The sequence below is a fragment of the Oryctolagus cuniculus genome, chromosome 4 (assembly GCF_051225735.1).
Source record: "Oryctolagus cuniculus isolate XC-2025 breed Fujian yellow rabbit chromosome 4, ASM5122573v1, whole genome shotgun sequence".
Lineage (NCBI taxonomy): Eukaryota > Metazoa > Chordata > Mammalia > Lagomorpha > Leporidae > Oryctolagus > Oryctolagus cuniculus.
The window spans coordinates 110,006,493-110,030,416 of record NC_142870.1 but is presented as its reverse complement, the minus strand read 5'-3'; the positions used below and the strand labels follow the sequence as shown (position 1 = coordinate 110,030,416).

Below are 23,924 nucleotides of genomic sequence, written 5' to 3'. Positions count from 1 at the left end.
AGAAGTGCAGCAGCCTGGACTTGAACAGGTGACAATATAGGATGCCTGCAGCACAGGCAGCGGCTTTACCTGCTATACCACAACACAAACCTCTCTCTGCAACTCTTTGAAAATAAATAAATATCTTTTAAAAAATCTCTGAAAGTATTAATTACTATATTTACTATTAAAATAAAGTCCTGGGCCCGAAACGTCATAAACGTAGAAGTCAAGTGTCCTAATAAGACCACAGAAAACTCCTGCGTCTGTCCAAAGGCCAGATTACTCCAGTCCTCTGCAACCACAACCCAAAGTTACAAGTACACTATGACTCTGAGACAGCACAGAATCCCAACCTCAGCATCAAACCATAGACTTTTTTTTTTTTAAAAGATTTATCTATTCACTTGAAAGTCAGAATTACACAGAGAGGAGAGGCAGAGAGAGAGGTCTTCCATCCGATGGTTCATTCCCCAATTGGCCACAACAGCCAGAGCTGCGCCGATCCGAAGTCAGGAGCCAGGAGCTTCTTCCAGGTTTTCCATGCGGGTGCAGGAGCCCAAGGACTTGGGCCATCTTCTACTGCTTTCCCAGGCCATAGCAGAGAGCTAGATCGGAAGAGAAGCAGCCAGGACTAGAACGAGCGCCCATATGGGATGCCAGCGCTTCAGGCCAGGGCGTTAACCCGCTGCACCACAGCACCAGCCCCTGAACCATAGACTTTTTAAACATTGAGTAATACAGACATAATCCTAGATCCTAGGGGTCTAAGTCATGACATGTTGGACCAAAATGTCATGAATCCCCTTACTCAAACATCAAGAAAGAATATTGCCCTGTGTTACAGTCTACTTTCATGCATTAATATCTATCCAATAGACTGCTATGCGAACCACAAAGTCCTGTCACAAAATCAGTGGTTTCTGACCCCTAGTTGCAGGGACTATAGCTCAGCATTAAGTCATTTAGAATTACATAAGCCTCTTTTGGTCAGATAAACCTATATATGTCCTTTTAATTCTATAATAAAATTAAAAAATCAAGGGGTCATGTAAAGCCGCCAGCTGCAATGCCAGCATCCCAGATGAGCGCTGATTCGAGTCCCAGCTGCGCCACTTCCTATCCAGCTCTCTGGTATGGTCTGGGAAGTCAGCAGAAGATGGCCCAAGTTCTTGGGCCCCCACACTGGCATGGGAGACCTGGAGGAAGCCCTGGCTCCTGGCTTCAGATCAGCACAGCTCTGGACGTTGCAGCCAGCTGGGGAGTGAACTACCAGGTGGAAGACCTGTCTCTATCTCTGCCTCTCGTTCTGTGTGTAACTCTTTCAAATTAATATATCTTTAAAAAAATTATGCCTCTCACCCAAACCTCCACTGCTACTGCTGACAACAAAAACACCTGTGCCCTTTTTATGCAATACGATACAGTACTGCTTTAGACTCCATTACTACAAAGATCAAGTAAACTATATCAACTAAACAAACCCAACACTTCTTTCTAAATAGTCCCTTTACCCTTTGCCCCTAAAAACTTCAGAACAGATCCTCCTGCTTAGGGTTCTGAGGCCACCTGAGCTTTAAATGAACCTCGTAATATATCTACATTTAGATCAAACATAAAATAGCCCAGGAAAATCTAGAGCCATTCTATATGCTAGGTTTTAGACTGAGTGTCTTCACACTACAGCAGCATTCAGAGACCTTCCAATTATAACTTTCCTGACACACAAATAATCTAAAGGCTGACAAAGCCCTCTCAATAGTATTATTAGTAAATAACTTTGGTGGTTGTTTCAAAAATTTAAAATTTCTAACTGTATATTTCAAGATATGAAACACTACATGCATTTGGCTTATTAAAAAGGAAATGGCAGGTTAAGTCTTAGTCTACCCATTAGCATCCTCATAGCTAAAAGTACCTGCACAGCATGTCGGTCAGAACCACTGTAGACAGAGATCTGCGGCTGCTGCATTCGAGAGGAGGAAGTGGTGATGGTGGTGGTGGTGGTGCTATTGGTTGTTGTTGACACAGAAGATGTACCAGGGTTTGGTTCACTATCCATAGCTGTACTGTGGTCCTTAAATCTGGCAGATAACACAAAGGTTTGCATTGATACAAGCATTACCTTATGTGCCTTGAAGAATATTCATTCCAAAGAACTGATTTCTAGGAAGGCCCTCCTAACACAAAGCTAGCACATAGTCACCATCAGCACTGATGAGGGAAATACACTTCACATATATTCCAAGTGTTAATACCTACCACATTAAATTCAAATGACTCAGGATATAACTCTGATAAAAATCGGGCCTAAAGTTTGTCTTTGTATTATTCAAGTAGATGGAGGTTTTAAGACCAAAAAAGGTTGGGACTGTCACCTATGTAGCAAGCATCCTATATAGGCACCGGCTCATGTCCTAGCTGCCCCACTTCCAATCCAACTCCCTGCTAATGGGCCAAGTGCTTAGTACCCTGTCACCCATGTGGGAGACCCAGAAGAAGCTCCTGGCTTTGACCTGGCCCAGCACTGGCCATTGTGACCATCTGGGACCTGAACTAGTAGATGGTAGATCTCTGTTTCTCCCCTGTAACTTCCAAAATCTAAAAAAAAAAAAAAAAAAAAAAAAAAAAAAGCCAAAAAGGTGATAAAAGAATACTTGACAACCTAGAAAAGGCTTCAATAATATCAATACTTTACAACATTTCTTTTCTTTACATTCTTTTGACCATACTAACAATAAACTCACTCTTATCTACACATTAAAACAAAATATCAGGGCCAGTGTTCTGGTGTAATAGGTTAAGCCTCTACTGCAATGCTGGAATCCCATATTGTGCCAGATCATGACCCAGCTGCTCCACTTCCTATCCAGCTCCCTACTAGTGTGCCTGCAAAGGCAACAAAGGATGACCCAAGTACTTGGGCCCCTGCATCCATACCGGAGACCTGGAGGAAGCTCCAGGCTCTTGGCTTCAGTCTGGTCCAGCCCTGGCCATTTAGGGAGTGAAACAGCAGATGGTAGACCTGTCTCTCCCTCTCTTTCAAATAACTAAAAATAATTCCATTTAAAAAAAAAGTTAAGGACTTGTGTTAACCAGCTTAGTTTTAGTTACCATACATATTTTGCTTCTGAAAAGACCTCTTGGGGCCGGCGCCACGGCTCACTAGGCTAATCCTCCGCCTGCGGTGCCGGCACACCGGGTTCTAGTCCCGGTCGGGGCGCCGGATTCTGTCCCGGTGCCCCTCTTCCAGGCCAGCTCTCTGCTGTGGCCCAGGGAGTGTAGTGGAGGATGGCCCAAGTGCTTGGGCCCTGCACCCGCATGGGAGACCAGGAAAAGCACCTGGCTCCTGGCCAGCCGCAGTGGCCACTGAGGGGTGAACCATGGAAAAGGAAGACCTTTCTGTCTCTCTGTCCACTCTGCCTGTCAAAAAAAAAAAAAAAAAAAAAAAAAGACCTCTTGGGACAGGCGTTGTTACACAGTGGGTTAAGCCACACCTGGGACCTGATATCCCATATCAAAGTGCCACTCTTGTCTTGCTGCTCCACTTCCCACCCAGCTTTCTGCTAATGCACCCAAAAAAGCAGTAGATAATAGATCAGGTGCTTCAGTGTCTGCCACCTATGTGGGAGACCCAGATGGAGTTCCAGGCTCCTGGCTTCAGCCTGACCCAGCCCTGGCTGTTGCAGCCATTTGGGGAATAAACCAGCAGTTGGAAGTGCTATCTGTCTCATTCTCACTCATGTCTCACTCAAATAAAATAAATCCTTAAAAAAATAAAAAGTTCTCTTAGAAAATAAGTTAATAAATTGTAGGGGCAGCCATTTGGTACAATACTTAAGACACCTTTTGATTATACCCACAACCCACAATGAAGTGCCTGGGATCAAATCCCAGCTCTGCTCCCAATTCCAGCCTCCTCTTATTGTGCACCCTGTGATGCAGCAGGTAATGGCTCAAGTACTGGGGTCCCTGCCACTCACAAGCAGACACAGACTGAATTCCCAGCTCTTGAATGTGGCCTGGCCCAGCCTCAGCTGTTGCAGGAACTTAGGAAATGAAACAGTGAATGGAAGATCTCTTTTTCTCTCTCTGTCCACCCCTTGCAGTTAAATAAAAAAAAAATTTTAACTTGAACCGACTTTTCCTCTAATTAGTCTACAACAGTGTCCTTAACTACTTCTGTTAACTGAATTTTATTTCTAAGCAGATTACTTAGGAGAAACAGAAAATCAGATGACAACTTCATACCTCCTTACATAATGTCTTTTTCACAAAAAATTGTTCTAAATTTAAAAACATAATTATGTCACTTTCCTCATGTATGGACAGTAAAGTACATTTTTATCCGAGACTTTGTTAGATTTATTTATTTGAAAGACAGAGACAGATTTCCATTTGGTTCACTCCCTAAATGTCTGCAACAGCCCACAAGGTTGACAGGAACCCAAGTACTTGGGCCATTCCTGCTGCCTTCCCAGGCATACTTGCAGGAAGCAGAAAAGCTGAGACTTGAACTGGCGCTCCAATGTGGGATGCAGGTGTTCCGAGCAGAGGCTTAGCTAGCTTTGCCACAATGCCTGCTCCTACAAGACTCTCTGGACTTTCCAATCTTCCCCTTCCAGTAATGCAGTCTTACTTCTGTTGTTGAATCTGCATCTGAATAAGCTCGAACATATTAAGTCAAATCAAAGGTCCTCAATATTGTTAGAAACTAGAGCTGCACTGGTTTTTAAAGGGTCAGAAAAGTACCAGAGAGAGATTTGACTGGTTTTATCTGCCTTTTCTTATCGGTCTTTTCTTCTGAGAAATGAAATCTGACACTGCTCACATTATTAGCAGCACTGACAAGAAATGTAACAGGAACACTTACTATTTCATGAAAAAAAAAAAAAAAAGAATCCGGCACTAATTGTGTATCCATACACTATTCCCACAGGAATACTTTAACATACAAACGCTCTTTGTTCTATATCATGTATGCAAACAGCATTTATGTGCTCTGAGAAACCAAACGTTAAAAAAAATCCTCTATTTAATAAGAGGAAAAGTGAAAGGAAAAGCGTGGAAGCAAAGCTGATCGCTCACTAACTTCTTTGGATGAGTAAATGGCTCACACATTTTCACGCGCCTCTGGTATTTTCTTCCCAATGACCTTCCAATCATCCGATCAAAGCAACACATGGTAGGTGTTCAACACCATTCAGAATTAGTGGTAGACAACGCAAACTTTTTACCAAACTACCGCCAGTGCCACCACTTCCGTACCACTCAGCTCAAAAAGCCATGCTTTTACAGTGTTCTGTTCAACCATACCCTCAAGCCAACCACCACGGCAAACGGACCCTGTTACTAACCAAAAATGGTCACAGAGAATCCAAATTCTAAAGTCTAAAACCTGGTGAGTGGAACTGGCCACACCATCGCTTTGCATGTCGAGGCCTGGCACAAAAGGACAGTCTCGCAAACTCCACGGTCTATGCACATTAACACCTGCAAACTACAGGCGGCAGGGTGGACAGGACAGGAGTGGTGCACCAGAGGCCTACCCGGGCGCCGGTAAGTTTCGGAGTCGCTAACTAGCCAGGCCATCGGACCGCCACTCCGGAATGTGGCCCTCCAGGGAGGCATGGACGCCGCAGCGAGAGCCCGGGGGAAGGCAGACCTCTCCTCGGGCTGTCTTCAGCCTCGGCAGGCCCGCGCGGGGACGCCGCCTGCACGCCTCCCAGCCTCGGGTTCTCCCGCAGCCGAGGAGAGAGAGGAGTGGCGCTGGGGCGGGAAGGAGCGGAGAGCAAGGAAGGCCTGGCAGTGCCCGCCCTGCCCTACCAGCCTCCGCGGAGCGCGCAAGGCTGTCTGCGGGGCCCGCTTGCAGCGATGACAGCGCCTGCGGGGCCCACAAGGGCTTGGTCCCCGGAAGACCCCAGCAGCTGGAGTCCCAAGGGTGACCCTGCACGCAGGGCCCTGCCGATCAGGGACCAGACGGCGGAAGGGGCTCTCCCGCCTGGAAGGTAACTGAACCCTCACACTTCGCCCCCGCCCCTCGACACGGGCCAAGCGGGCTCGTCCACCATAAGGTGGGTCTCGGGTCTCCCTCTCCCCTCAGTACCCGCGAAAGAGCCCTGAGCTCTCCCCCCGGGAGATGTGTCGCTACCCTCACTCGCCCCGCCGGTTACGACATCAGTCACCAGCAAGTCACTCACTCCGCTTCCGCCATCTTCTCTCCTCCATCACTAACACGGGCTGCGCATGCGCCCCCCGGCGGCGGCGAGCGGAGGGGCGGGGTCGGCACAGCCCCGGGCCCGTGAGATCACGTGGGGTCCGCGGCTTCCATCCCCCTCCCAACTCGGGCCTTTGCCGCGGCGGGAAGTGTCTAGGTTTGCCCAATTTACATCACCAGGGGCTGTATCTTCTCCAACGCCTGTCTTTGTCTATCCCAGGATCTTCTTCCTCTTGGGAAGGAAGGTCTGTATCAAAGACATAAAAAGTTCGTCTTAGACGATTAAATTAAAACTTTGAAGACCTCTGCCACACAGCAAATCCTCTGTAAACTGTAGAGTAGTTTGAATATACCTGAGAGAATTGACCGCTAAGGTCTCAGAGGAAAAGAAAATGCAGTTCCCGCTGTAGGGCTTGGTGTCCTGGATGCAATGAAATTTGGGGGTCTGAACAAGCAGCCAGCTCTTCCCTCTGGCTCAAAGAGGAGTGTTAGGCAGCCAAGTGAGTGGGTGCTTATTGAATCATGCTGATACTATATTATTAGTCATCTTTTCATTAATACAACTAAATACAGAAAACACGCTACTTATGATGGGAAGAGGGTTGGTGTGGGGGCTTGGGGTGCTTTTTCTTCTCATGTTTTTGGAGGTTCACAGTCCAAGATCAACCCAAACCCACTGGTTGGACCCCATCAGGGTACCCAGCTGGTGATGGTGCTGGCAGAGACTGTTTGGAAACAGAAAGGAGGGGGAGTCAAGGCCCAACAGGGCTTTTTACCAACCCTCTCTTGAGAACTACCTTCTGAAGACACCCCCACCCCCACCCCGTGACCTAAGGACCTCCCACTAGGCTCCAAACCATAGTTAAATTAAATTTCTACCCTCTTAGTGCCTCAGGATTTAACCTTCTGTATGAAAACAGGGTCCACAGCCTTTTTAAACCATAGCGGTTATCCTAGGCAGTTAAGGAAATATACTGACCGTCCTAGGAATATCACTCGAGTCTTCAGCATGAATTGAAGGAGCACTTAGTAGAAACTCCAAACGTGATACTGTAAATGTCAAGCAAGAATGGTCACCAGGTTGCCATATACCAACTACTTGAAGTAAAATACAAGTAAAATAAATGTAATTGTAACATAATAAAGGTGAGTCCCTGGAAAGAAATGCTAATATTGAGAATGGTGTGACTTTTGTAGATGTTTGCATGCACTATTATAAGTGTGCTGAAGTAGACCCACTAAGTGCTTCAGAAACATTAAGGAATAATAAATCTTCTCTTCAGAGAAACAAGCTTGCTGATCATAAACATTGTCCCTTTTTGCATTTCATAAGACAATGGAGTCACACTGACTTCAAGCCTGATAAATGAAGTATTGATATCAGTTCACCCTAAAATGCAATGTCATCTCATGAGAAGTGGACTTAACCTCAGGAATCTTGTGTTCAGGAAATGCCTAAGGAAGGAAAAAGATCACTACCGCTGAAAGCTTAGATTATTCCTTTCCAACCTTTTCCCGCCTAGCAGTTTCTAACCTTATTTTCCTATCTGATGACAATGTCCTTCCCACTATTTCTGAGAACTCATTGAGAAAGTCCCCTTTGAAAAGTCCCTGTGGATCCTTGAAAATAACAAAATACTACTTTTTCTTTCTTTCTGACTTGTTCATATGATGTCCTTGTCATTGAACTCCCAAGAATCAACTGCCCATTTATATTGTTGAAACTATTTTGTTTAGAAAAGCAAAAGTGAAGAAAACACAGTCTCCAACCCAAAGATGGAAAAATGCATAAATTCAAAAAAAGTGTTTGCAATAAACAGGCCAAAATTGTTCTTTTTCATCCCCCTTTCCCTGGAACATCTAAGACCCGAAATCTCTATTGTCACCTTGGGCAGAGTGCTTTGACAACAAGAATATATGTTAGATAAAATCAGATCATACTGCTTTGAGAGACATTTCAAAACTCAGTATTTATTATCACAACAGCTAAGCCATGTATAGTCTTAAGTGCAAGGGGTTTCCGCAAGACTCGTGTCGATCTTCACGACGGCTCTGTGATTTGGTTATCATTCCCATTCAGTACAGAAGTCTAATGAGGCTCAAGGTAATTAAGTGCCTGTGCTGACTGCTGGCATGCACGGGAAGTGGGATTCCAATAGAAGCATTTCATCTCCAAAGCCAGGTTTTCTTCATTGCTTCATTCAGCAAGCCACTGTGCAAAACATCAAAGTACAATGAAGTGCTACTCTCTAGAAACTTACTACTTATCAAACAGGTGTCTGTCATTCCCTAAGGAAAAGATTTATGTGGCGTACTAGCAGGTCAAACGTTGTTCAGGAACTGTTACCTTGGGAAAGTGTTAGTGTCCTATTTGATTTTAGAAAATCCCGGGGGGGGGGGGCAGTGATCTATCTGCCTTTCAAATAAGCAATTTTTTTAAATGGGGGGTGGGGATGGGAACCCATGTGGCACATTTGTTAAGCCACTACTTGCGACTCAGACATCCCATATCAGAGTGCTGACTCAAGTCCTGGCTGCTCTGTTTCCAATCCAGCTCCCCTCTAATGCACCTAGGAAAGCCGCAGAAGATGGCCCAAGTGCTTGGCCTCTTGCCACCCACGTGGGAGACCCGGATGGAGTTCCAAACTCCTGGCTTCAACCTGGACAAACTCTGACCCTTGTGTGCATTTGAGGGGTGAACTGGTGGGTGGAATATCTCTGTCTCTTCTCTCTCTCTCTCTCTCTCTTTCATTCTGCCTTTTAAATGAGTAAATAACGGGCCAGCACTATGGCGTAGTAGGTTAACCCGGAAAACATATGGGCACCGTTGAGTCCCAGCTGCTCCTCTTCCAATCCCACACCCTGCTAATGCACTGGGAAAGCTGTGGAAGATGGCCCAGGTGCTTGGGCCCCTGTACCCACATGGGAGACTCGGAAGAAGTTCCTGGCTCCTGGCTTCAGATCAGCGCAGCTCCAGCAGTCGTGGCCATTTGGGGAGTGAACCAGCAGGTGAAAGACCTCTCTCTCTCTGTCTCTCCCTCTTTCTGTAACTGCCTTTCAAATAAATAAATCTTAAAAATTAAATTAATAAGTAAATAAAATCTTAAAGAGAGAAAGGAAGGAAGGGGAAAAGGGAAGGAAGGAAAGAAAGAAAAGAAAAAGTCCTTTAGTTTTGTGAAGAATAGAATGGAGGAACTCAAATTGGAGACAAGGATACCAGTAAGTATTAATTCTTAGAGAAACAATAAGGGGTGGTTCAACATTGTGGTTCAGCTGGTAAAGCTGCTGCCTGTGATGCCAGCATCCCATATGGGCACCAGTTCGTGTCCTGGCTGCTCCACTTCTGATCCAGTTTCCTGCTAATGGCTGAGAAAAGCAGCAGATGACCCAGGTGTTTGGTCCTCTGCCATTCACACAGGAGACCAGCACTGGCAGCTGTGGTAATCTGGGGAATAAACCAGCAGATGAAAGATCTCTGTCTCTATCTCTGTTTCTGTCTCTGTCTCTCCCCCTCTTTCTATAACTGTGACTTTCAAATAAATAAATCTTCCAAAAAAAAAAAAAAAAAGGAAAGAAAGAAAAAGGGCCACCGTTTTAGTTCCTCCGTTGCGCTGGTCACATTCAAGCACTCACTAGCTGCACGTGGCAGATGTGGAACATTTCTGTCATTACAGAAGGTTGGCTGGAGAGCATGAGTCTGAATTCTAGATCAGGGGTTGGCAAACTATAGCCCAGAGGCTAAACCCAGCCTGCAACATATATTTGAACAGTGCATAAGCTAAGAATGGCTTTTACATTTTCCAATGGTTGGGGAAAAAATTGAATGGAGAATAATATTATTGCATATAAAATTATATGTAAATTATAAGTATAGCCTTGTAGGAACAGAACCACCCTATTCATCTGTAGGTTCCTATGACTGTTTTTGTGCTCCCTGCAAGCAGTAGGGACCCAGATACTTGAGCCACCACCTGATGCCTCCCACGCTTCCATTAGCAGGAAGCTGGATAAGGAGTGAAGCTGGGCCGGCGCCGTGGCTCACTAGGCTAATCCTCCGCCTTGCGGTGCCGGTACACAGGGTTCTAGTCCCTGTCGGGGCGCCGGATTCTGTCCCAGTTGCCCCTCTTCCAGGCTAGCTCTCTGCTGTGGCCAGGGAGTGCAGTAAAGGATGGCGCAAGTACTTGGGCCCTGCACCCCTATGGGAAGGAAGGAGGGGAGAGACGAAAGTAGACAAGCAGGCATACATATGACCTAGCAGTTTAGATGCCTGAGTCGTATGTCTCTCATATTGGAGTCTCTGGGTTGGATACCCACCTCTGGCTCCTGACTCCAGCTTCCTGCTAATGTGGACCCCTGAGAAGCAGCAGTGATGGTTCAAGTAATTATGTTCTTGCCACCTGAATTGAGTTATGGGCTCCTGATTTCAGCCCCCCACAGGTGCAGGCATTTAGGGAGTGAACCAGCAGATGGGAGCATTCCTCTTTCTCTCTCTCTCTCTCTCAAATAAATAAATCTTTAAAAATCAATATGTCCTATAAATTAAATGACCACTTTCTATTTTCCTTGAAAGTAGTATGCTAAAACCAAATAACATTGAAACCAAAAACATAACCTCTAGTCCAGCCACCTCTCACCTACTCTTGCAATCATCAGCATGTTAATCATATGCTTATCAGTCCTATCTTCCCTTGTAAAACTGTGGGCGGTACTGTACACAGTACCTTGTATCTGTGCCATATAATGGAAACCCTGCACATTAAAGCTAGGAATTACCTTAGAACTCATGTGACCCATGCTGAGGATGATTCTATGACAGGAGCAGTTTGAACTCTGACATTCTATCCATCCAGTCCAGAGTTTTTTGTCAAATGCCACAAGGCTTACTACGATTGTATAGGTACTCAGTTAATACCTGAAGATGCTGTGTATTCTCATTTCCAATCTTGGTTTGTTTTTTTTTTAAATTTATTTATTTGGGACCGGTGCTGTGGCATGGCAGGTAAAGTCACTGCCTGCATTGCCAGCATCCCATATGGGCACCAGTTCAAGTCCCACCTGCTCCACTTCTGATCCAGCTCTCTGCTATGGCCTGGGAAAGCAGTAGATGATAGCCTAAGTCCTTAGACCCCTGAACCTGCATGGGAGACCTGAAAGAAGCTCCTGGCTTCAGATCGGCCCAGCTCAGGCTGTTGCAGCCATTTGGGGGTTGAACCAGTAGATGGAAGACTCTCTCTCGCTCTGCCTCTGCCTCTCTGTGACTTGGCTTTTCAAATAAATAAATAAATCTTTAAAAAGAAAGAGAGATGTATTTGTTTATTTAAAAGGCTGAGTTACACACAGAGGGAGAGACAGAGATCTTGCATCTGGTGGTTCACTCCACAAATGGCCATAATGGCTGGAGCCAGCCCGATCTGAAGCCAAGAGCAAGAAGCAAGAAGCTCCAAGAACCAGGTCTCCCATGCAGGTGGCAGGGGACCAAGGACTTGGTCCATATTCTATTGCTTTCCCAGGTGCATTAGCAGGGAGCTGGATTGGAAGTGGAGCAGCAGGACTTGAACCAATGCTCATATGGGATGCTGGCAACACAGGTGGCAGCTTTACCTACTACACCACAGTGCTGGCCCTGCCATTCTGTTTTTATGCTTAGTGTTGAGAGCCTGGAAGACTTATTAGTAGGACTTTAGAATCAAGACAAACTTGACAGATTTAAATCCTGGTTCTGCCACTTGCTTCTCAATGACGCCTTGCTGTCCTATCAGCTCCACCTTCAAAATATAACCTCAGCTCTGGCCACACCACTGTGAACACACATGACATCATCAAAATACAAATCAAATCTGACACCTCCTCCACTGTTATCAGCCTGGTTGAAGCTACCGTGCTCTCTCGCCTGGACCGCAGCATTAGGATCTGGTCAGGTCACCCTGGTTCTGTTCTTGCTACTCTCCCGCAGGGATGGGGAACGTCTGGCTCATGGATTGGATGAGGGCAATGAAATAATTGGGTCTGGTCCTGCCAATGCAACTGCAGGCAGGACTCAAAATTCAATAAATCTGTAGGAGGCTAACTTTTAGGTTAATAATTCTGTATGGCCCAGGAATATAAATACCCCAATGGCCCTTGGCAGAAAGAAGATTCCCTACCCCTGTCCTACGGTGTGTTCCCACGCAGCAACCTCAGTAGAAAATGTAAAGCAGATCGTGTTGCTGTCCTGCTCAAATCTTCCAGTGGCTCCCGATCACACTTGGCATGAAGCCCGGAAACGTCACCTGGGCCTGTGTGGCTTTTCTCTTGCTCTATCTGTCCCAGCCACGCTGGCCTCCTTTTCTCCTCCTCCTTGTGGCTCCTCCTCCTAACTCCTCCTCCATTGGCTCCTCCCCTAGCTGGGAATGTCTTTCCCACCAATCTCACTTTCTTACTTGACTGGGGCCTCTGTTCAGACATCTCCTCCTCAAAAAGTACTCCCTGACCACCTAACCAAACAAGGCCCTCTCACTTTTTTCCCCCTCTTATCCCACTAATGTTTTTTCTTGGTATTTCAATGCAGCAGATCTTATGTTATACAGATATTTGTTTACTTACCTCTTATTCCCATCACCTTTCAGCTTGTAAACTCCATGCCTTGTTGACTTCTGTATTCCTAGTTCTTAAAGCATTAAGTGCTCAATAACACGTTGAATAAATGAAGTTACTTGGGAGCCAGCATTGTGGGGCACTGCTGCCTGCAACATCTGCATCCCAAAGCAGAGTGCTGGTTTGAGTCCTGGCTGCTCCACTTATAGTCCAGCTGCTTGCTGATGCCTGGAAAGGCAGCAAAGGATGGCCCAAGTATGTGGGCTCATGACACCCATGTGGCAGACCTGGGTGGAGCTCCAGGCCCCCGACTTCAGCCTGGCCCAGCCCTAGCTGTTGCAGCCATTTGGGGAATGACCAGAGGCTAGAAGATTCTCTCTCTCTCTCTCTCTGTCTCCCTTTCTGTCACCCAACCTTTCAAATAAATATTTTTAAAAAACAACTTTCAAAAATGTCTTAAAAATGAAGTTAACTGGCTGGCGCCGTGGCTCACTAAGCTAATCCTCCACCTTGCGGCGCCAGCACACCGGGTTCTAGTCCTGGTCAGGGCGCCGGATTCTGTCCCAGTTGCCCCTCTTCCAGGCCAGCTCTCTGCTGTGGCCAGGGAGTGCAGTGGAGGATGGCCCAAGTGCTTGGGCCCTGCACCCCATGGGAGACCAGGAGAAGTACCTGGCTCCTGCCATCGGATCAGCGCAGTGCGCCAGCCGCAGTGCACCGGCCGCAGCGGCCATTGGAGGGTGAACCAACGGCAAAGGAAGACCTTTCTCTCTGTCTCTCTCTCTCACTGTCCACTCTGCCTGTTAAAAAATTAAAAAAAATAAAAAATAAAATGAAGTTACTTAACCACTCTAAAAGCCACATAATGCATATATATTATATATATATTAAATGTCCAAAACAAGAAATCCATAGAGATAGTAGATTCCTTGAGTTTCATGCTCATTGTAATGTATTTCAGTATTTATTTCCTTTTTATAGCTGAATACTATTCAAGATGTATATAACACATTTTGCTAAGGATTGATGGGCCCTGAAACTCAGGGCTCTCATAACCCATATAAACATCTCACTTATGGAGCCATGAGTGACCTTGGATGTCATAGGTGAAAATATTGATTTTTTAAAATTGATACAGGAGGCACTTGCTCTGTACTGAATTCAAACATACGACCCCTATCCTCAAAGAGCTGGGTCATCATGGACATCATGATGGCAAGCCTCAATCCGTGGTTTGCCAGATATCCTCTTCTTCCACCAGTTTTTGGTAATGCCAGAGTGCCCAAATTCTTTACTTAGCAGGTATTTACTATCCTCCTTGGGCACTTATCTCAAGCTAACAAGTACCGAGACAGGTCCCACCTTGGATGGTCTCTGCTGGTCTGAAGTAGCGTTGATCCTCAAGTTTTGGATTAAGGCATGCCTAGATAGGCTATATATTCTGCCCTGATCAGTCTAAAGGGATTTCTAGCTGGGTGAACTTGTCAAGAATTAAGCTTCTGGGGCTGACATTGTGGAGCAGTGGAATAAGCAGCTGCTTGTGACACCAAAATCCATATCAGAGCACAGGTTCAAGTCCTAGCTGCTCCACTTCTAATCCAGCTCCCTGATAATGCACCTGAAAAAGGAGCAGAAGATGCCCCAAGTACTTGGGCCTCTGTCACTCACATAGGACACCAGGATGGAGTTTCTGGCTCCTGGCTTTTGCCTGGCCCAACCTAGGCCATTACAGCCATTTGGGTAGTGAAGCAGCAGATGGAAGATCTCTTTCTCTCAATGTCTCTTTCTCTCTCTCTCTCTGCATGTCACTCTGTCCTTCAAATAAATAAATATATCTTAAGAAAAGATTTTTGGGCCAGTGTTGTGGTGTACCAGGTTAAGCCTCCTTCTGTGATGCTAGCACCCCATATGGGAGCTGGTTTGAGTCCCAACTGCTTCACTTCTGATCTAGCTCCCTGCTAATGTACCTGGGAAAACAGCAGAGGATGGCCCAACTGCTTGGGCACCTACACTGATGTGGGAGACCTGGAAGAAGTTCATGGCTCCTGTCTTCAGCCTGGCCCGGCCCTGGCCATGGCAGTCATGTTGGGAATGAACCAACAGATGGAAGATTCTCTCTCCCCCTCGCCCTTTCACTCTCCTTCTCCTTCTGTAACTCTTTCAATTAAATTCTTTAAAAAATGAATTACACTTCTATGTTTTGAGTCTTCATAGGTATACCCAGAGGGTAATCCTACTTACCCTTGTGAGTCAACTGGAGATCTTAAGTACATTTCCAAAAGGCAAGAAGATAAGTATTACACTTGTTGCACTTGCAACTGATGTGTTTTTTTTTTTTACTTTTTTTCATATTTCTCTTAGGAAACTGCTATTGGCAGGAATCCCCCCCCCCATAAACTTTTCCACCTTGATAGGAGGAAATCTGACTACATCCCATGAACTTGCTTTAAGAAGCCAGTCTACTTCCTTGAATGACTTATCCCAGACCACTGGCCAGGCCCTACAGTGACTACAGGCCCTACAGTGACTACACATGCTATAGATTCACTAGCTAAAGTAGTTATGGACAATAAACTACCCTTAGGTTACCTATTGGCAGAACAAAGTGGAATATGTACAGTGACTAATAAAACTGGCTGTGCTTACATTAGTAACAATGGGCCCATAGAAAAAAATATCCAAAGCAAGCCAAGTGGCTACAGGAGTTTGGTAAGGAAGCTCTTACTCTTCCACCATCTGGGAAGCAGTAAAAAGTGCTCTCCCTTTCTGACATTGTTCCAACCCTTGTTCTTTCTTTTTGGTTAAGTATACACATTCTAACTGCCAAAATGATCTTTACCAGAATTCAACAGTTCTATACAAAAATAGTGGTCAAGCAGGGAGTTCCTGCTATTGCTAGTGACTGGTGGCAACCCTGCAGCTCCTCACATAAAATCTCTAGATCAGCTAGCAAGGGATTTTCATTCCCTAGTTGCACAGAGGCAATGCCTTGACTCAGCATGAAGAAGTTATAGAAGACAGATCTCTTTCTCTCAACTTCCCATAAAGACAAAGGGACTTCTTTATGGACTTCTGAGGGGTGAATGATGTGGGTGAGGCAGGGATAAGGAGCTAAGGACGGTTACCTGTGTTGTGGGGATAGAGAGCCTTGGCTGGGCTTGGTGAGACCCCTATCTAAACTTACTAAGTTCTTGTCTTCCTATATGTAAGAATACAATTGGGAAATGCAGGTAGAGCAGAAAAGCAGGATTTGAGGAAAGACAAAGGGATAGTGCACACGGACATGAGGTGCCAGCAACATCAAGAGAGAAAATTTCTTCCACCCAGGCTGGAGCTCCTTTTACAGTGTAGGGGTGGTGTTCAGGGAAGGGCCCAACCGAAGTTCCAAAGGAGATAGTATGTGGAGTGGGGCTGCAGTGCAGTGGTGGTCTCCATGAGGTGTCATGGCATCTGGAGAATGATGGAAAGTGAGGCTTAGCCACATGATAAAGCATGTTTGCTGAGTCTTCTACCATGTTCAATCAGCATGGACAATGATAGGAATTGGGTGGTGCACATGGTTTGGGTATTGGCAATCCTTAGCTCCTTATCCCTTCCTGATTCCTTCTCTCACCTGCATCAGTAACTTTTTAAATTTTTATGAAGTCTCATTGATTTTATTTATCTTCTCTTTTGTTATTTATGTCTTTGGTGTCATATCCAAGAAACCATTACCTAATTCAAGGTCACAAAGACTTACTACTATGTTTTCTTCTAAGGGTTTTGTAATTTTAGCTCTTACATTTAAGCCTTTGACCATTTTGAGTTAATTTTCATAAGTAGCTTAAGGAGTCCAACTTTCATGTGCATATCCAATTGTCTCAACATCAGTTTTTATTTTATTTTAATTTTTATTCATTTATTAGGGAAGCAGCGAGAGAGGAATAGAGAGAGAGAGAAAAAGACCTTCCACTCTAGTTCATTCTCCAAATGTTTGCAAGCCAGGAGCCCCAGCATTACCCAGGTCTCTCAAGTGGATGGCAGAAACCATCACTGCCGTCTCCTACAGCATTAGCAGGAAGCTGGAATAAGGAGCCAGAACCAGGAGTCAAACTCAGGCTCTCCAGTGTGGGTCACGGCTGTCCTAACTGGCATCTTACCCGCCAGGCCAAACTGCTCCCAACATCATTTTTAAAAAACCATCACCAACAAAGCTATTCTTTCCCCCACTGAATTTCATTGACTTTATCACATGTTTTTTTGGTTGGTTTGTTTGTTTTTGACAGGCAGAGTGGACAGTGAGAGAGAGAGACAGAGAGAAAGGTCTTCCTTTTGCCGTTGGTTCACCCTCCAATGGCCGCCGCGGCCGGCGCGCTGCGGTCGGCGCACCTCACTGATCCGAAGGCAGGAGCCAGGTGCTTTTCCTGGTCTCCCATGGGGTCCAGGGCCCAAGCACTTGGGCCATCCTCCACTGCACTCCCTGGCCACAGCAGAGAGCTGGCCTGGAAGAGGGGCAACCAGGACAGAATCTGGCGCCCCAACCGGGGCTGGAACCCGGTGTGCTGGCGCCGCAAGGCGGAGGATTAGCCTAGTGAGCCGCGGCGCCGGCTTCATGTTTTTAAATAGACGTTGACACAGGCCTGTTACTGTGAGCTACTTGAAGGCAAGGTTTCTGTTTCCAGCCTCCATGTCTAGCCTTTGTCTAGACTTTGACATAGGAAATCCCCCCAAAAAATGTGTTAAATGAATGAAAAGTTGGTTAGAGATTCCTAATGTCAGCCAACAAATACCAAATGACATAAACTATGCTGGGTGCTGGAGAAGCTTTGTATATGAAACTAACAATCTAGTGAGTTTTTCAAACCAAAAGTTTCCAGGGCAGTGGGGGCTAGGGCCCCAAAATTTTATAATCTCTGGCCAAAATAGGTCTAGGATGGAGATTATCAACCTTCTCATTTTCCACGGAGAAAAAGCACATGTAGAAAGGCTAAATACCCTTGGCCTGTCCCATGTAAAAGTGTGAGAGGGCCCATGCTCTCTTTGAAATTACAGTCTATTACAAATTAACAAGACTTTTTCAGTTAATCTTTGATAAACCATTTTTCAGTTAGTTCTGATAAAATTTCTTTCCAGATGAAAGACAACTGCTTCTGTTTCATACCACACTTATCTCTGAGATAAGTGCTATCAGTGATTTACAAAAAAAAAAAAAAAAAAAAAATCCTCCACCCTACTTGTACATAATTACTCCTTTCTCTAAATTTTTATAGATCTTACTTGCTCTTCCACAAAAAGAACAATTTCTTCTCTATTGCTCTATTGCTTTGGATTGTTATATAATCATAATTGTTATTTGATTTGTCATAGCTGTATTTGCACATGTCCTAAGTAGATTGTCCCAACTAGGCTCAGGGACAATACTTGGATTTTACAGTGTATGATGTGGAATGTAGAATCTTGTGTCTAGTAGATATGTGACAGACATTTCTTGGTGTTCTTTGTGCATTTACATAGTTCACTTTTAAAATAAAGAGCTATTAACCTTAAGTTTCATTCCGTCTTCTCCTTCCCCGCACCCAGTGAAGAGATCAGATCAGGCAGCTTATTCAAGATTGTTCTGGGTAAGGGCTGGCTCTAGGGGAGAAGCACCTTCACGTTTTTGGAAATTTTCTAGTGATTCACTACTTTGATTTCTCAGAGGAATAGCGACTTCAGAGATCTATATAGTTAGTGCATATATTTTTAAGTATTTCTTAATGTTACTATTAAAAGTTCCAAAACTCTATTAAAATGGTAAAGAAGATTGGCAGAATTCTCCCAAGAGCTCAGAGAACTGAATTAATTCTCAAGGGTATTCCGAGTTTGGAGTTTTTAAGTTACTGTGTCATAAGTAGAGAAAGACATCCTGTGTTTCTCCTCTTATCTAGAGCTTCCTTCCTAGTGAGGAGATGGAGGGAGCTGATGGAATAATCTAGCCTCGGGTTGAACAGTGCCCTGCTGAACATAACCAGAATCTTTGGAATTGTTTAACTCAGCTAAAATGTAGAAGTAAGACTAAAAAAACAAAAGGTGACTGAATGAGAAAGAATGAGTGGATCCTGACCAGACATTCAGTACACTGCCATGCCTCCGTGGGAATACAACGAGCCTGTGAGTTGATTGTGATCAGGGCAAGTTATTGTGGGCTAAAGTGATCCTCCAATAACAACAAATCCAGCACACACTGTTACCATGTGGTCAGACCACAGACAGCAAACAAAAAACAAAACTGAGAATTTTGTGAAATTTCACAGGTTTTTCCTCATCTACCAGAAATCAGTCCCTGCTCCAAATTTATGCTATTTTAAAATTATATTAAAAATAAAAATTGAAACAATTGTAAAATCGCTAAGCCTTTCCCCATCTCTGGATTTCATATGTGAAATGAAGGAATTAGCCAGATTTTTGCTTCTCAGAAACACTGCAACCCATGGAATTGGTTTGAAATGTAGACCCTGGAGCACAATCCCAAACCTTCTAAAATCAGAATGTGTATTTTAACAAAATTCCCACCTGATTTATATGCACACTAAAATTTGAGAAGAGTGACCTAAAACAGAATAATAAATTCTCCCATCCCATGATTCTGGATGAAAGACTCCAAATTGGGGGTGGGTGCTATGGTGTAGTAGGTTAAGCCTCTGCCTGTGGCACTGACATCCTGCTTCACTTCTGATCCAGCTCTCTGCTATGGCCTGGGAAAGCAGTGGATGATGGCCCAGGTGCTTGGGCCCCTGCACCCACATGGGAGACCCAGAAGAAGCTCCTGGCTCCTGGCTTCTGATCAGCTCAGCTCTGGGCACTGCAGCCGTTTGGAGAGTGAACTAGCAGATTGAAGACCCCTTATGTCTCTCCTTCTCTCTGCTGGTAACTCTGTCTCTCAAATAAATAAATATATCTTAAAAAAAAAAAAAAAGAAAGACTCCAAGTTGGGTAAAATGAGTGTCACTTCCTTGAGCATTGGCTTTGACTGGAATAAAGGACTCAGCAAGCTGAACAAACTTTCCAGGTCACAGCTTTACATCAGCAAAGGAAGCAGAAAATAAAGACCTGCTCTGCTTGTTTGGCATTGCCGGCTTTCTTCCAATCATACCGAGATTAGTTTTAGTATTTAAGTAGCCAAAAACCATGACCTAACTTGATATTTGTCGAACACCTACACTTTTCTGAGTGCCAAAAAAACCACAAAAGGTAAGATTCCCACTCTTGAAGCACCACGTCAACATGGTAGAAACCTTTTGCTTTAAAATGCTCAGTGTCTGGAGCCTGGGGTTGATTTAATTATAGGCTGCTTCCTAATTTGTTGTTATTATTATCCAGAATAGGAGGCCATACCAATTTAGGGAAATATCTCCTGTTTAAGTGAAAGAGCAGGGAGTACAGTGTGCAGGTGACCTACCAGGCAGCTTTTTCTCTGGAGTACTGTTCCCACTGACACTATGAGTGTGGTTACATGCCAAAAATCCTTATGGTATGTGCTGTGAGTTCTACTTTCCCTCCTGGTTTATCTGTGGCCCAAAATAGGATATGGTTTAGTTTAACTCAAGGTCAGCAAATAGTGGAATCCACTAGCAAATAGGCAGAGGTTGCAGAGAAAATTCATAGTCTTTTGGGAGAGGAGAGAGGGGTTAGCAGCTTCATGGGAGACAGGCGCTAACTCCAGAGGCTGTACAAGAGAACTAAATTGCTAACAGAGGCCAGCGCTGGGGTTGGTGAGGAGCTGGAGAGGGTGGGTGACTTTATTACATTTTCAGTTGAATACGCCATCCTCAAGAGCAGATTTACTTTTTTCAAATTAGAGGGTAGCTTACATTTTCTGGTGGATTATTGTTAGTGGCAACATACTTGATGTACAAACATCCATTAAATAGGGATACTTCAGGATGAAAGTGCTGTAGTTTCATGGTGGCTCTTTCAACATGTCATTTTATTGGCTGATTTTGTGCCTTTCAGTGTAGCCAGACACAAGTGGGTTCTTCTGGTTCTCAAAGAAGCAGCAGCAGCACTCGTGCTGTTGGAATTGTTCTTTATCGTTCACTGGTGCACAGGAAGCATGATCTTGCATTTATTTATCAGCACGTGTCCTGATAGCACATCTGGATTGTAACTTTCTTGAAAGTTAGCACAGGGTATAAGTGCCTGGTACCAATTAAACCTGTAGGTGGTTATGCTGAGGTTTCTTAGACCTCTTTGAGTACTCAGTGGCTTTCATTAAGTAACTGTTTCATTATTTTTATCTCTCTTTTTTTTATATCATTGACTCTTCCAATTAATAGAAGTCTCCATATGTGGATTATTAAAAGAAACATTTTTCCATTTAAAAAAGTTTTTATTTGACAATCAGAGGCCTATTATCTACTAGTTTACTACCCAAATGCCCAGCACAGCCAGAGCTGGGCCAAGCCAAAGTCAGGAGCCTGAAAGCCAATCTGGGTATCTCATGCAGGTGGCAAGGACTTAACTACTTGAACCATCACCCACTACCTCCCAGGTTGTGTGTTAGTGGGAAGCTGGAACCGGAATTGGAAGGCATTGTAATATGAAATGTGAGTGTCCCAAGCAGCTGCTTAACTAGTCTGCCAAATGCCAACCTCAAAACAATCCACTTCTTTCACCCAGCTTTTGTATTAATAGTGTGAGAGTTACATTTTAAAATTAAATAATTAATCCAACCTCAAGAAATCCTTAAGCAAAAAATTTTTATTACCCTAATCTTAGAGATCAGGAAAATGAAGTAAAGTAGTATTGTTCAGTGTCAACAGATATTATTGAGCAACTACTATGTGGAAGGTACAGGGAACAGAGATGAGCAATCAGGTTTCACCTACACATATACCAACAAGAAAGTACCTGGCGAGGGATCCAAACAGCATTGTTCCTGATTCCTGGCTTAACTTAAAGGGAAGCTGTCACAATGTCTGGAGCCCTTGATGTCCTGCAAATGAAGGAGGAGGATGTCCTCAAGTTCCTTGCAGCAGGAACCCACCTACGTGGCACCAACCTTGACTTCCAGATGGAACAGTACATCTACAAAAGGAAAAGTGGTGGCATCTACATCATCAATCTGAAGAGGACCTGGGAGAAGCTTCTGTTGGTAGCTCGTGCCATTGTGGCCATTGAAAAGCCTGCTGATGTCAGTGTGGTGTCCTCCAGAAACACCAGCCAGAGGGCTGTGCTGCTGCCACTGGAGCTACTCCTATTGTGGCCGCTTCACACCTGGAACCTTCACTAACCAGATTCAGGCAGCCTTCTGGGAACCACGGCTTCTGGTGGCTCCTGATCCCAGGGCTGACCATCAGCCTCTCACAGAGGCGTCTTATGTGAACCTGCCTACCATGGCTCTGCGTAGCACAGACTCTCTGTGCTATATGGACATTAACAACCCTTGCAGCAGCAAGGGAGCCCACTCAGTGGGTCTGATGTGGTGGATGCCGGCCCGGGAGGTTCTGTGCATATCTCCCATGAACACCCCTGGGAGGTCATGCCTGATCTCTACTTCTATAGAGATCCTGAAGAGACTGGAGAAAGAAAAGAAAAGAAAAGAAAAGAGAAGAGAAGAGAAGAGAAGAGAAGAGAAGAGAAGAGAAGAGAAGAGAAGAGAAGAGAAGAGAGAAAAGAAAAGAAAAGAAAAGAGAAAGAAAGAAAAGAAAAGAAAAGAAAAGGAAGAAAAAAAAAAAAAAGGAAAGAAGAGCAGGCTGCTGTTGAAAAAGCTGTGACCAAGGGGGAGTTTCAGGGTGAATGGACAGCCCCAGTGCCTGAGTTCCCTGCCTGAGGTTGCCGACTGGTCGGAAGGCGTGCAGGTGCCCTCTGTGCCCATTCAGCACTCCCCCACTGAAGCCTGCAGTGCTCAGCCCACCCCCTGAAGCCTGGGCTGCAGCGCCCACTGCTCAGGCCATCCAGTGGGTAGGAACAACCCCTGAGTGGTCGTAAGCTGCTCTTCACGGTCTCCAGATAAAACAGGAAATGTGAGTGTCCCAAGTAGCTTCTTAGCCAGTACACCAAATGCAACCTCAAAACAATCCACTTCTTTCACCTGGTTTTTGTATAATATTGTGAGAGTTACATTTTTTAAAAGAGATTTATTTATTTATTTGAAAGTCAGAGTTTCCCGCTATGCCACAGCGCTGGCCCCAGGAGACACTTCTGATATTCTAAACTATGAGGAAATAAATTTCTGTTGTTTAAGACTCACAGTTGGAGGTATCTTGTTATGGGAACTCTAGCAAACTTTTACATGTAGTTTAGTGATGACTCCAGGGAAAATTAGACTGACTTGGCGATTAGTGATTTCTGCCACAGTGTGGACGGTGTCATTAATTCACCATTCATTCATTCATCCATTCAGTATTTATTGAGTGCTCTTCTAGGCACTTGGGATGTGGGAACTGACAAAAATCTCTGCCCTATATTGGCTGTACATACCTCTCTCTCTCTCTGTGTGTGGGGTGGGGGGTGGGGGGTGAGTGTGTCTCCCTTCCTCCCTCTCTGTAACCCTGTCTTTCAAATAAAGATAAATACATTTTTTTTTTTTTGACAGGCAGAGTGGATAGTGAGAGAGAGAGACAGAGAGAAAGGTCTTCCTTTTGCCATTGGTTCACCCTCCAATGGCCGCCACGGCCGGCGCGCTGCAGCCGGCGCACTGCGCTGATCTGAAGCCAGGAGCCAGGTGCTTCTCCTGGTCTCCCATGGGGTGCAGGGCCCAAGGACTTGGGCCATCCTCCACTGCACTCCCTGGCCACAGCAGAGAGCTGGCCTGGAAGAGGGGCAACCGGGACAGAATCTGGCGCCTGGACCGGGACTAGAACCCGGTGTGCCAGCGCTGCTAGGTGGAGGATTAGCCTATTGAGCCGCGGCGCCGGCCGATAAATACATTTTTAAAAAATAAAATAATATAAAATTGTGATGTTTCCAGATAATCACAGGAAAGGATGTTCACTTATTGATGCCAGCGACACATAGTTCTCTGTTAATATGAGCATAATGCCCTATGGTCATTCTGAAATGCATGCCCTGACTCAGTCCCCCCACCCTTGCCCAAATTCCACATTCTTCTCCAGGAACAACTTAGAAGCTCACCTCTGCTCCCCGGGCTGCCAGCGCCCATTCTTTTCATCCTACTCTTCTGTGCTCCTGCTCTGAG

The 23,924-nt window shown here is 45.1% G+C and overlaps 1 protein-coding gene, 1 long non-coding RNA gene and 1 pseudogene across 31 annotated transcripts in view; 2 read left to right on the top strand and 1 right to left on the bottom strand.

The window, feature by feature from the left end:
- The window catches only part of PHC3 (polyhomeotic homolog 3), a 108,273-nt gene extending 101,919 nt beyond the window's left edge, over positions 1 to 6,354 (bottom strand). For 8 of the 29 annotated variants that reach the window (XR_016232558.1, XR_016232557.1, XR_016232561.1 and 5 more), the window contains exons 1-2: positions 6,180 to 6,350; positions 1,898 to 2,063 (exon numbers count right to left, since the gene is read on the bottom strand). Coding sequence is in view for 8 of the 29 variants with exons in the window: in XM_008266473.5 (XP_008264695.1) it covers positions 1,898 to 2,063; positions 6,180 to 6,193 (180 nt within the window). In the remaining 21 variants the exon portion in view is untranslated. Of the gene's footprint in view, positions 1 to 403; positions 520 to 1,897; positions 2,064 to 6,130 lie in introns of those variants that run through there. The other 21 variants (XR_016232556.1, XR_011388057.2, XR_011388059.2 and 18 more) reach the window with 10 other exon arrangements.
- Positions 2,062 to 19,704, top strand: LOC149127074 (uncharacterized). Of its 2 annotated transcripts, XR_016232568.1 has the most exons (3): positions 2,062 to 5,538; positions 18,673 to 18,895; positions 19,466 to 19,704. It is a non-coding gene; the product is annotated as an uncharacterized LOC149127074 (long non-coding RNA). The 2 variants fall into 2 exon arrangements; XR_016232569.1 differs by lacking the exons at positions 2,062 to 5,538; positions 18,673 to 18,895 and adding an exon at positions 5,870 to 5,987.
- A 1,854-nt stretch (positions 19,705 to 21,558) lies between these two features.
- LOC149127073 (small ribosomal subunit protein uS2-like) lies at positions 21,559 to 23,171 on the top strand (annotated as a pseudogene).
- Positions 23,172 to 23,924: the final 753 nt, after the last annotated feature.